At 47.0% G+C, this 13,620-nt stretch overlaps 1 protein-coding gene across 4 annotated transcripts in view; it reads left to right on the forward strand.

Annotated features, from left to right (window-relative positions):
* The window catches only part of AIFM1 (apoptosis inducing factor mitochondria associated 1), a 51,595-nt gene extending 38,835 nt beyond the window's left edge, over positions 1 to 12,760 (forward strand). For all 4 annotated transcript variants that reach the window (XM_049766666.1, XM_049766667.1, XM_049766669.1 and 1 more), the window contains 7 exons: positions 749 to 856; positions 1,101 to 1,189; positions 3,024 to 3,164; positions 5,386 to 5,528; positions 7,481 to 7,605; positions 12,082 to 12,278; positions 12,499 to 12,760. In XM_049766666.1, coding sequence (XP_049622623.1) covers positions 749 to 856; positions 1,101 to 1,189; positions 3,024 to 3,164; positions 5,386 to 5,528; positions 7,481 to 7,605; positions 12,082 to 12,278; positions 12,499 to 12,570 — 875 coding nt within the window. In that variant the 3' untranslated portion in view covers positions 12,571 to 12,760. The remainder of the gene's footprint in view (positions 1 to 748; positions 857 to 1,100; positions 1,190 to 3,023; positions 3,165 to 5,385; positions 5,529 to 7,480; positions 7,606 to 12,081; positions 12,279 to 12,498) is intronic.
* Positions 12,761 to 13,620: the final 860 nt, after the last annotated feature.

Genomic DNA, 13,620 nt, shown 5'->3' on the forward strand with positions numbered 1-13,620 from the left:
TCAGAAATTGCTCCTGGCGGGCACAGGGGACCATATGGGGCGCCGGGATTCGAACCGATGACCTCCTGCATGAAAGGCAACCGCCTTACCTCCATGCTATCTCTCCGGCCCCGGACCTGGGTTCTATTCCAAGCATCCCATAGGGTCCCCCAAGCCAGCTAGGAGCAATTTTGGAGCACAGAGCCACAAGTAAACCCTGAGCACCACTGGGTGTGGCCCAAAAACTAAAAAAGTAAAGGAGAAAAAAATATTGAAAAAAAAAACCAGGAACCTGAGTGATAGCACAGCTGGTAGGGCATTTGCCTTGTATGCAGCCAACTCAGGTTTGATCCCTGGCATCCCATATGGTCTCTGAGCCTGCCAGGAGCAATTTCTGAGCACAGAGCCAGGAGTAACCCCTAAGTGCTGCCTTTATTGTTGCCTAGAAAACAAACTACAATAACAGCAAAGAAAACTTTAAAAGAAACTGAAAATAGGAGGATTTTGGTGGCCAAAATGTGCACTAGTGAAGGGATGGATGTTAAATAGTGTATCCTTGGCACCCCACAAGCACCACAAGGAGTAAGCCTTGACTATACGGATGTGGCCCAAAAATGGGGGAAAAAAGTAACAATCAAAATGAAAGCTCTGGTCTGCATGGCAGCCTGGCCCCAGGGAGCACTGTCTGCGTACTGCCCTGTAACTTCTTCCTGTCTTCCTTGGATTGGCTTTTGCCTTCCGTTTTACCTGCTCTGTTTCTTCTTCCTAGCTCATACTACGGGCACAGAAGTGATTCAGCTCTTCCCTGAGAAAGGGAATATGGGAAAGATCCTCCCTGAATACCTCAGCAACTGGACCATGGAAAAAGTCAAACGAGGTAGAGGGCCCCTTGCCATACACTTCCATTTTTTCCTGGCAGTTAGGCCTAAAGCCCAGTTTGCTTCTTGTGGGGACCGGCAGAGAAATCAGTTAACCTTTCTCTGGTCAGCCAAGTGCCCGGAGGTGTTCTAAGTCTGAGGCACCTCTTGCCTGGAAGTGCTGCAGGTGAGCAGCTTCCTGACTTGGATTCACAAAGGGGCGAGGCTCCTGGGCTCAGCCGCAGGTCTTGTTTGCCTTTACAGAGGGCGTGAAGGTGATGCCCAATGCCATTGTGCAATCCGTTGGAGTCAGCGGTGGCAAGTTACTCATCAAGCTGAAAGATGGCCGGAAGGTAAGGAGGGGAAGACAGAGTGCCAGGGCATTCAGCCTGCCACGCCCCTCTCCTCATTCTGACACCTTCATTTGATACCAATTAATTTCCCTGGAAACTGCCATTACCCTGTTATTTACTTAATGAACGGTCCCTCCAATAAAATAAAGGATGCTCAGAGTCATGGTAGATATCTGCGAATCACCTTTTGAGCTCTTACTTTTTTTTTTTTTTTTTTTTTTGGTTTTTGGGCCACACCTGGCGGTGCTCAGGGGTTACTCCTGGCTGTCTGCTCAGAAATAGCTCCTGCCAGGCACGGGGGACCATATGGGACACCGGGATTCGAACCAACCACCTTTGGTCCTGGATCGGCTGCTTGCAAGGCAAACGCCACTGTGCTATCTCTCTGGGCCCCTTGAGTTCTTACTTGACGTGGCTAGATTTCTTTTTGTATGTGGGAGCCAGTAGGCAAGAGACCAATGGTATTCAAGGGCTGTTCCTGGCCCTGTGCTCGGGACTGACCCCTGGCTGTGCTCAGGGGACCATGTATAGTGCCACGGAGGGAACTAAAGCCGGCCACATGCCAGACAGGTACCTTAATCTTTATATTATTTCTCCATCTCCTAGAGTGGGCAGATTTCTTTCTTGTATTTAAGTTTCTTATTCTCTTCAATTAAATCACCATGAATTAAAAAGTTAGTCATGGGGCCGGGCGGTGGCGCTGGAGGTAAGGTGCCTGCCTTGCCTGCGCTAGCCTAGGACGGACCGCGGTTCGATCCCCCGGCTCCCATATGGTCCCCCAAGAAGCCAGGAGCAACTTCTGAGCGCATAGCCAGGAGTAACCCCTGAGCGTCACAGGGTGTGGCCCAAAAACCAAAAAAAAAAAAAAAAAGTTAGTCATGATTGATTTCAGTTGTACAAATTCCCAATACCAGTCCCTTCTCAATGCCCCCTTCCCTCCAGCAGTGTCCCCAGTTTCCCTCCTGGCCTCACTCTTTTCTTTATTTTCTTCTTCCTTCCCAGGGGTCCTCAAACTTTTTAAACAGGGGGCCCGTTCACTGTCCCTCAGACCATTGGAGGGTCTGACTATAGTAAAAACAAAATTATGAACGAATTCTTATGCACACTGCATATATGTTATTTTGCAGTGAAGAAACAAAACAGATACAAATACAATATGTGGCCCACGGGCCATAGTTTGAGGACCACTGCTAGACACTGTGGTTTATAATACCGGTGTGCTGAGGTATCATCATGTATCACTTCACCTCCTTTCAGTGCTCTATTCTCCAGAATGACCACTTACCTCCACCAATATTTTGTGTTCCCTGCTCTGACCTACCCGCGCTACCCAATGACAGGCTTCCTACTGGAGACCAATTCTCATGGTCTTCCTTGCCATTGCCTTTTGGCATTTATTACTCCCCTATTCAATTTCTTTATATCCTACATATGAGAAGTATGAGAGACATTATTATGTGTCTAGAGTGGACAGCTAACATAATAGGATATGTGTAAGTGGAATAGAAGACTTTCTGAAATAGAATTTAAAAACTGTCTGCAAAGGCTGGAGTGATAGTCTAGCAGGTAAGTTGCTTCTCTTGCACATGGCTGACCTGGGTTCATGCCCTGGCACCACACAAGGTCCCTTAATCACTGCCAGGAGTGATCCCTGACCACAGAGCCAGGAGTGACCACAAAGTGTGGCCTCAAAAAACAAAAAGCTTTGTCTAGAAGTAAGATCACTAATGATTCTTTACACATCACCCATATTCTTGGTGCGCTGATGTCCAGTTACTCTCTCTGTAGCCTCCGTGCACACTCTGGTCATGTTGTCATTTCTTTTTTTCCTTAGGTAGAAACTGACCACATAGTAGCAGCTGTGGGCCTAGAGCCCAATGTGGAGCTGGCCAAGACTGGTGGGCTGGAGATAGACTCAGATTTTGGTGGCTTCCGGGTGAATGCAGAGCTCCAAGCACGGTCTAACGTCTGGGTGGTAAGTGTGCCACAGCCCACGTGTGTCTCCTTGGTTGTGTGCTGAAGCTCTTCAGTTTACCCAGCTAGGGCCAGTGTGTTGGGAAGCCAAGGGTTGAGAACGGAAACTTGTGAACTGATTTACAAGATCAGGGATGGCCTCAGGCCACACGCCAGTGGAAAGGGAAATGAACCGTGTGCTCGCCTGCTAGAGGAACACACTTCCGGCTTGCTGTTGGCACCAATCATCAGCCTCATCCTGATGGACATGTGCAGAAATTTCAGGCCCAACTGTGCGTCCCTTTGCCTGCATGCAAGTCAAGAGAATGGAGGAGATAAGGCAGCTCAAGAATAGTCCCTGAAAAGAAAAATTGCTCCATTTTCATTTTCCTCGCATCCTATTTTTAGCAGTTTCTAAACACTCTTTAGGACACAAACAAGACTATAGTATGTGGGAACCATGAGGTAATTTCCCCATTGTTAAGTCATTGCCAGTGTATTGTGTTTGACTATAGACTCTGCTACTAAGGCTATTGGAACTTGGAATGGTATTTTTCCCTTAAGACTATTTTTAAGAGAAAGTTCATTGGATTTGTTTTATTTACCCTGTTAGGAGACCAATAACATAGTTGATATGGAAGACATAGGCCAGAAGGAGGAAGAAGGCTGATCCCTCCACAGCTTTGATATATTTGGGCATATTTCCATTTTTTTATTTTCTTAGTCTTGGCTTTGTTTTGTTTTGTGTGATCAGGAACCACCAAGTCCACATCCAGAAGGACTCAGGACACCATGCATTGCCAAGGATCAAACTTGGGGAGCCTTACATTTGTGAGGCATATCCTCTGCCATTTGAGCTACATACCTGGACCCTTTCTAATAGTCTTTTTCTATTTTGGTTTTTGGGCCACACCCGGCAATGCTCAGGGGTTACTCCTGGCTCTGTGCTCAGAAATCGCCCTTGGCAGGTTCGGAGGACCATATGGGATGCAGGGGTTCGAACCAGATTCATCCTGGGTTGGCCACATGGAAGGCAAACACCTTACCACTGTGCTCTCTCTGGCCCCGTCATAGTCTTTTTTTAAAATGTAGAGCTATAGTGATAGTACAGCAGGTAATTATTTGCCTGGCAAATGGATGACATGGGTTTACTCCCTGGGGGCACTATGGTTCCCTGCTACCAGGAGTTATCCCTAAGTACAGAGCCAGGAGTAAGCCCTGAGCACCACCATGTATTTTCCCCTCCAAAAATATAGTTAGGGCCAGAGCAGTAATACAATGGGTAAGGCACTTGACTTTAGTGTAGCCCACCCTGGCACCACCCTGGCACCTCATCTAGTCCCCTTAATTCCCACTAGGAGTGATCCCTGAGCACCACTGAATTTAGCCCTCCCCCCCCCCAAAGAACCCAGTTTTTAAAAAGTGCAGTATCATAGTTTCCAGTAGTACTTGAAGTCATTGTTTTATACTTACAGTGCTGGTACACCAGTCCCTTGACTACTATGTCAGGATCCCTCCCCTCCTACCCACCAAGCCTCCTCAGTTTGCTCCAGTAATTTTGTGGAAATTTTATTGTTGAATACTCAGGGCGAGCACACCCTAATATAAAGAAGCGTATTCTGTTTTTCACTTAATAGCATCATGCATTTGCCACATTGCTCCAGATTCTGCCAGAAGTATAACGACTTTATGATACTCTGTGAGGGAAATGGATTGTGTGGCTTATCTCAACCTGGCTCACATTGATTTTGGGTTGTCTTGACCGCATGGAGTCTGAATACTCACAAAGTTCCAAAGAGGGCTTAAGCGCACATCTGGCCCATCCTTCTAGAAGCTGGGCCAGGGTGTTCCTCTCTCCTTTTGAAACCTTGAGCTCCCTTAATTTGTATCTCTGTGCGCCTTTTGGCGCAGCTCTAAAGTGAAGATTAATAAAGCTATCCCTCCCTCAACTTGGTTATTCACTACCTGTGGGCAGGGACCCTGTCCGGGACACCTCAGTAGCCCAGCTAAAATCTTTTTGTGCAGGATTAAGTACTTTTTACAGTTAAATGAGTGAATCCTGAATGATCCCCCAAAGCTTACTTTGGCAAAGATTTTCTAAGTAAGGAACCATGTCTGGCCCATAGAGAAAAAAAAATATTGGTTAGCATCGCAAGTGTCTCATGGCATCCCCCCATTTTATGTCCTGTCTATTTTAACTTGTTTTCTTATCATGTGCTTATATAATGTATTTGTCTCCAAAGGCAGGCGATGCAGCATGCTTCTACGATATAAAGTTGGGTAGGAGGCGGGTAGAGCACCATGATCATGCTGTGGTGAGCGGAAGATTGGCTGGAGAAAATATGACGGGAGCTGCTAAGCCATATTGGCATCAGTCAATGTTCTGGTAATATTTTCGTGCCCTGAGAACTCAATTAGTTAGGAAAAAAGGAATGAATGTCTAGAACCTGAGTTATGATTTGATCTCCTCATGGGTCAGTAAGCTTCATAAAAAGGTGGAAACCTTTTTATATCATACCCACATATTTTGTATTTCTTGACCTTACTCCTACCAGGAATCTTCTGATAAATGGGTCCCATTTGGTGAATGAACAAAGAGCATCAGCTTTCCAATAAAATCATTCAGAGTTCAAACTATAGTAGGTAGAACAAAAGTATACTCTTAGATATAGACATAATGTATTTATTTGTGCTTTGCTGCTAATCATAACAAGCTCAGGACAAAAATTATAGTTCATTCATAAGTAACCCTGAAAGTTGGCAATTCAAAACCAGGCCTAATTATGCAGTTCTGGGGCTGGAGAGAGAGAAATATTACAGTGGACAGGGCACTTGCCTTGAACATAGCCAACCTGGGTTTGATCCTCAGCATCCCTTATGGTTCCCTAAGCCCTGCCAAGAGTGAACCTTGAGTGCAAAACCAGGAATAAACCCTGAGCACTGCCAGGTGTAGCCTGGAACCAAAACCCAAAATTATGTAGTTTTGTGGCTTAAAAAGTTTGTAGGGCTCATTCCCAAATCCTGGGGCTGGCCTCTCTGTCATCTTGTTGACTTGAAAGAAGAGGTACATAGAGAAACTTCATGGCTTTAGAAGCCCTGTCTCTTGGGGACAACTCTCAGCTGATGGGAATATGGTTTTGGACAGTCACACAGTTTTATGAGTGGGTAACACAAACCCAACAGATGGATTTCAAAGGCAACACATGTCAGCTAATGCAGTTAGGGAAAACAATTAGGAGTCATACACAACCATCACTTAGATCCCAGGAACAAAATCTAGCAAGTCATTGTAGACTGTTCCCAGAAAGAGACCTACTGGTCCAGTGGGCTTCTGCCACCAAGAAGGTAACAAACTATAGAGCATTGGAAGCATTTCTCGTAGCCTAGATGGTTACCAAACAAATAATGGTTTTCTCTGCAGCAAGTCTTCTGTGAGGCTTTGAGCACACTAAGGGGCATGGCCATAGTAGGTGATGTTCCTGAGAAGAGCAATTAAAATGAGGCAACACAGGGACCTCTTTCTAAAAAGCAGTCAGATCTTGGTAACTAAAGACCAAGAAGAAAGTACTGTCTGTGAATGAAACCATACACTCTCTAAGATTCTTTTTTTTTTTTTTTTTTTGGTTTTTGGGTCACACCCTGCGATGCTCAGGGGTTACTCCTGGCTGTCTGCTCAGAAATACCTCCTGGCAGGCACAGGGGACCATATGGGACACCGGGATTCGAACCAACCACCTTTGGTCCTGGATCAGCTGCTTGCAAGGCAAACACCGCTGTGCTATCTCTCCGGGCCATAAGATTCTGAACTCCAGAAGGATGGGGCACTCCTTAAAGCTTCCAACCAAAGGGCAGTTTTGAGGGCGGGGGAAAGGAACAATGGCTAGTAACTGGCCTGCATGCTGCATTGAAGAGCAGGCAGGTCACTAGAGAGCTGCAACATATAAAGGCTTCGTGACATAAATGCTGCATGACAGCTGTCCCAAGAGTCTTGGCTAGTAGCAGACCAATTTGGAGTTGCTCTCACTGCGTACATCCCAGGTTCTCAGATTGACTTGCAAATGGGGCATCTTCTATAATAGGCATGCTGCTGTGTCATTCTTTTTTTTTGGTTTTTGGGCCACACCTGGCGGTGCTCAGGGGTTACTCCTGGCTGTCTGCTCAGAAATAGCTCCTGGCAGGCACGGGGGGCCATATGGGACACCGGGATTCGAATAACCACCTTTGGTCCTGGATCGGCTGCTTGCAAGGCAAATGCCGATGTGCTATCTCTCCGGGCCCGCTGTGTCATTCTTGACATCCCTTGATGAAAAACTCATTTTTACAAACTCTTTCCTTTAGGAGCGATTTGGGGCCTGATGTTGGCTATGAAGCTATTGGTCTCGTGGATAGTAGTTTGCCCACTGTCGGTGTTTTTGCAAAAGCAACAGATCAAGACAATCCCAAATCTGCCACAGAGCAGTCAGGTAAGGAAGCCTAGCCACTTCTATGGATGAGTTGCAAAGCTGTAGTCTGAGTTCTCTTGAACAAGGGGTTTCTGTGCTGGCCAGAGGAAACTCTCAGAAGAAGCCTGTCTTTATGCTGTGCTTTAAGGGGGTGGTCTTTAATCAGTCCTCAGATTAAGAAAGGTTGAAAAGAAATGATCAGGACTGGAGTGATAGCACAGCAGGTAGGGCATGTGGCAAACCTGGGTTCAGTCTCCAGCATCCCTAGCACCTCCAGGAGTAATTCCTTAGTGCAGAGCCAAGAGTAAACCTTGAGCCCTGATAAGTGTGACCTCAAAAAATGAAACAGAAAAGCAGTGGTTTAATACAGTCATGATAACTGCCAGTTTAAGGACTGACATGCAGACAGGTGCCAGTCTACATGTGTAAAACAGTTGAAGAATGCTGCTTTCAAATAATCCAGACCAGGACCAGAGATAGCACAGTAGGTTAAGGCATTTGCCTTGACCACAACCAACCCAGGTTTGATTTCCACCACTTTATTGGGTCCCTCAAGCCCAGGCAGAAGTGAGTCCCTGAGCATAGAGCCAGGAATAATCCCTGAGCATAGCCAGATGTAGCCCAAACATTTTTTTAAAACTTCAAAAAAGAGGGCAGGCGCGGTGGCACTAGAGGTAAGATGTCATCTGCCTTGCCAGCGCTAGCCTAGGACGGACCGTGGTTCAATCCCCCGGCGTCCCATATGGCCCCCCAAGCCAGGAGTGACTTCTGAGCTCATAGCCAGGAGTAACCCCTGAGTGTCACCGGGTGTGGACCAAAAACCAAAAAAAAAAAAAAAACCTTCAAAAAAGGCCAGAGCAGGGGCCAGAGAGATAGCACAGCAGTAGAGTGTTTGCCTTGCATGCGGAAGGACCGTGGTTCAGATCCTGGCATCCTATATGGTCCCCTGAGCCTGCCGGAGCTGATTTCTGAGCATAGAGCCAGGAGTAGCCCCTAAGCGCTGTGGGGTGTGACCCCCCAAAAAGGTGTGACCCCCCAAAAAATTTTAAAAAAAGGCGAGAGCAATAACAGTGGTAGGGCATTTGCCTTGCACACATCCAATCTCGGATTGACCCCAGTTCGATCCCTGGCATCCCATATGGTTCCCTGAGCCTGCAGGAACGATTTCTGAGCACAGAGCCAGGAGTAACCCTGAACACCACCAGTTGTGACCCACCACCCTCCCCCAAAAAAAAACCACTTCAAAAAAGCAAACCCTGCCCAGAGAGATAATACAGGGATTAAGGCACTTGCCTGGCATTGTAGCCTATTCTGTTTTAATCCCCAATGCCATATCCAGTCTCCTAAGCATGGCTAGGCCTCACTCCTAAGCACAAACCACCATCAGTTGTAGCCTAAAGCCTCCCACTCCCAATATTAAATAGCATAGGGGTGGGAGAGACAGGCAGTGTGCTGGGCAAAGCATTTATTTTATACACACAAATCCCATTTGATCCCCAGTACCACGTACCAGTACCTCAAGCCCCTCTAGGAGTGATTCCTGAGTGCATAGCCAAGGAGTAAGTCCTGAGCACTGCCCAGTGTGCCCCCCTCAACCAAAATAAATGAACAAATGCAAATAAATAAACCAAAGGCTCAAGGTCCTCTTGTTCTCTAGTGATCTTGAGAGCTTGCACAGTAAGTACCTGAATTAAAGCATACACTCTTGTCCCAGCTCTTCACAGTGGCCAGCTCTGACTATGATACAGCTCATCTCAAGGGGAATAGGAAAATCTGCCTGTTGAGCTTTGTAGTTATTGGGGTAGCTGGCGTGCTGCTTTGATTTTGTTGTCTTGCTTGCTGCTGATCTCAAGAGCTAGGCTTGAGAATAATAGCTCAGGACCTGGGCTGAGTAGTTCTTGAGAAACCTTCAGTTCCTTTGGGCACGTCTGACGGCCAGGTTTTCTTTGGAGGGGAGGCCTCTCTTGGAATGAGCTTTTCTCCCACACACTCCGCTTTCATTAACTCCTAGCACTGGTCTCTCTCCCTTCCACGACCTTGGCTGAAGTTATTTAACTTCTGCATCCTCTTGTCAGAGGTATTTCAAGGACACATTGCTCGGCAAGAAGGAGAAGGCAACCATGTGGATGGGCTGGTCCTTTCCCTGGGTAATTCGAGTTGCATGTTATCCCTCTTCCCTTTATTCCTTTTTTTTACATTTTTATTACCTTATTTAAACACTGTTGTTTACATAGTTGCTCATAATTCATAGTTTCCGGCATTCCATGTTCCAACACCAATTCCAACACCAGAATAAGATTTCCTCCACCCTTGTCCTAAAATTTCCACCCACCCCCAATACCTTGGCAGGTATGAAATATTTTACTTTATATTGTTTGTTTACAGATAAGTGGTAATGGAATTACCTTTTTTAAAAAACTACAGCAAAAGAAAATTGGTAAACATTTTATATCTCACAATGGTATCATTAAGTTATTGAAGCTGCTACGAAGCTACTTGTTGGTAGCTGATCATTTTGTTATGGGTTTTGTTTATTAACCTTGGGTGGCTTCATACTACTTTAACATCTAATTTCGTATGTTCCTACTGGGATGTTAGTTTTGAAAATGTTGGAGGTGGCACACAGCTATATGCAGCCGTGTCCTCCAAGGAATTCCAAGTTTAGTGATTGACATGACAGTAGTTGTGAGACGTGTCTGACTGCCAGGGCTTCCAGCAATATGGAAGAGCTGGAGTAAAGTTGCCTGCATTTACTTTTGAGAAGCCCAGAGTTCTCAGCCCAAATACCTGGACTTAGGTTAGGTGTGTCTGCAGAGCTCAGTGGTAAAGTGGGGAAGTTCGGCCATTGGTATGGCAGCAAATATAGGTTGTGGGTGTAGCTGTTGAGGCTTTGGCAGGGCAGGCGCTTGGCCTGCCCCTCCTCCTGAGAGTGCCCCAGTGTTCAGTTGTGAGACCTGTGTATCATGATTTTTGGTGGCTTGGTTTACATCTCTTTCAAGAATAAAATGAATCTAGGGAGCTGGCTGAGAAGCAGATGTGGTGGCACCTCTAGAACATGTCCCTGCCCTCTTAATTCTGACCTTTCATTAGAAATAGGTCTGGGAGGGCTGGAGAGATAGCACAGGGGTAGGGCATTTGCCTTGCACATGGCCAACTCAGGATGGAAGGTGGTTTGATTCCTGGCATCCCGGATGGTCCCCTGAGCCTGCCAGGAGCAGTTTCTGAGTGCAGAGCCAGGAGTAACCTCTGAGTGCCACCAGGTATGACCACCCCCCAAAAAAGAAAAGAAATAAGTCTCGGAGAGGAACCCAGGAGTTTGGCAAGCTCCAGGTCACTATTCTATGTCCATTGGGTTATATTACATGGAGCCTGGTTGTTCCCAGATGACAAGATGCTCCCCCATACTACCACCTTTTCCCTAGAAAGAAGCACCTCCAGGATGTTTTCCACAGGGTACGTGGAAGTACCCTGTGCTTTGCCTTCATTCTCACACTGGTTTCTGAAAAACTGTTCTGTCATGGTGGCAGTGGTCTGTCTTCTGCACTGGCCAGTTGATTAGCCATGAGACCTGTGCTAGAGAGGTGACTACTACTCAAATGAGGAATGAAGTTTGGTAGAGTACTTTTGGGGGTGCCAACCTGATGGTGCTCAGGCATGACTCCTGACTCTGCACTCAGGGATCTCTCCTCGCAGGCTCTGGAGGGACCATATGGGGTGCCAGAATCAAAATGAGGCCATGTGTAAAGCAAGCCCCTCCCTGCTATACTGTCACTTGGCCCCCATTCTGTGTTTCCTTTATACTGTTAAATTTTTATTTTGATTCACGGTCTGTGACCAATTGCCTACTGGAACATACAACTATAGAATGTTTCTCAAAGGACAATGCAATTCTTCTGAATTTCAGGAAGAAAAAAATCTACATACCAGGAAATAGCCATTGGGCATATAACTTTAAAATCAGAGTGTAAGAAAGGCAAGTTTGGGGTCACCCTGACCCCAAGCCCAGGGAAAGTCAAGGAGCTATTTTCATGGTTCTGTTTAGGGAGAGAAGCTGACAAGGGCAAGCAAGGGACACAGAGAGTATATGACAGACCAGGAGATGGAAAGAGAGTTCAGGGATAAGTCACTTGCTTTGTGACTACCCACCCAGTTTGCTCATTGGCACCGCACAGGAAGCCCCAGTACAGAGAGTATATGACAGACCAGGAGATGGAAAGAGAGTTCAGGGATAAGTCACTTGCTTTGTGACTACCCACCCAGTTTGCTCATTGGCACCGCACAGGAAGCCCCAGTACTGCCCGGAGTGATGTCTGAACACAGCCAGGAGTGATGTCTGAGCATCACTGAGTGTGTTTTCCAAACAAAACAGATCAAACAAAGAAAGATTAATCACTCAGAAGCAACTTGAAGCAGGTGTTGAAAGCCATTGGCCACCTAGATTCTCCCTGGAGCTCGTCATAACAGGTTTTTTCTTTGTTTGGGGATGGGGGATCACAGGGACTGGGATCCGATCAGAGAGTGAGACGGAGTCGGAGGCTTCGGAAATCGCTCTTCCTGCCAGCAACCCTGCAGTGCCCCAGGCCCCCATGGAAGGGGAGGACTATGGCAAAGGTGTCATCTTCTACCTCAGGGACAAAGTGGTGGTGGGGATCGTGCTGTGGAACATCTTCAACCGGATGCCAATCGCTCGGAAGGTAGGGGTCTGCCTGAGCCGGTCAGGGTGTGGACCGGTGCTTAGCCCTACAGTATGTCCCTAGGTCAGATTGTGCTGGAGCAATCTGGAAGGTGTCCCACCCCAGGCTGGGTGGCCTGGGAAGCGCCATATCCTTTGTGGTTAGCAGAAATCTGTCACCACAACTCCCTTCTTGTGTGACACCTGTACCCAGAGTGACCCCGTGTCCCTCTCTCCTTCAGATCATTAAGGATGGGGAACAGCATGAAGATCTCAATGAAGTAGCCAAACTGTTCAACATTCATGAAGACTGAATCCCCTAGAGGGATGGATTAAGAACTTCACTGTGGCCCTTGGTGGCTTGGAAGGGAACAGGGGCATTTTGTATTCAGCAGACCTCCTCTGTGTGGATGACTCTTAAGTGGTCAAGTCCTCTGTCTTTTCAACTCTGTAGCTAAATTCTGAATGGTTCACATCAATAAAGCCAGATTCTTCTAAATTCAATTCTGTTGTCTCTGAAAGGGAGTGGCTATGAGAAGGGAAGACACTCCGTGTATTGGAGAGCAGGGGATAAGGTGCCAAGGACTGCAACACTTGGTTTGCATACAGGAGCCCCAGGTTCCTCCCCCCTAAAAAACTACCACCACAAGAAGTGACTCCTAAGCACCAGTGGAATAGGCCCTGAGCATCACTGGGTGTGGGCCCCAAGTGAAAAAAATGTGGAAGGGTTGGAGTGATAGCACAGCATGTAAGGCACTTGCTGTGTATGTAGCTGACCCAAGTTCGATCCACAGCATCCCATATGGTCCCCTGAGCACAGCCAGAAATAATTCCTGAGTGAAAACCAGGGATAGCCCCCTGTGCCTTGCTTGATATGTCCCAAAAACAAACAAACAAAAATCGTAAAAAGCCAGTAAATTCCAAGTACTCATGCTTTTTCTCAGCCTTGTATTTCCCACTCCATACTCGAAGCTGCTTTCAGATCCTTGAACTTCTTTCTTATCCCCTGCAGGCCTCTCTGTTCAGATGCTGTGGACCCTCTGTGGAAGGCCCTGGTGCCTAGGATGACCTTGACTCTGCTAAGCTCCCTCCTCTGTAGATATCCCTGTTGCCCTTCAGATTCCTTTTATGCACAAACCATGGCTTTGTGATCTTTGTGTGTGTGTGTGTGTGTGTGTGTGTGTGCCCTTCAGATTCCTTTTATGCACAAACCATGGCTTTGTGATCTTTGTGTGTGTGTGTGTGTGTGTGTGTGTGTGTGTGGTTTTTGGGTCACACCCGGCAGTGCTCAGAGGTTATTCCTGGCTCCAGGCTCAGAAATTGCTCCTGGCAGGCACGGGGGACCACATGGGACGCCGGGATTC

This window comes from Suncus etruscus, chromosome X (assembly GCF_024139225.1).
Source record: "Suncus etruscus isolate mSunEtr1 chromosome X, mSunEtr1.pri.cur, whole genome shotgun sequence".
In the NCBI taxonomy this organism is placed as follows: Eukaryota; Metazoa; Chordata; class Mammalia; order Eulipotyphla; family Soricidae; genus Suncus; species Suncus etruscus.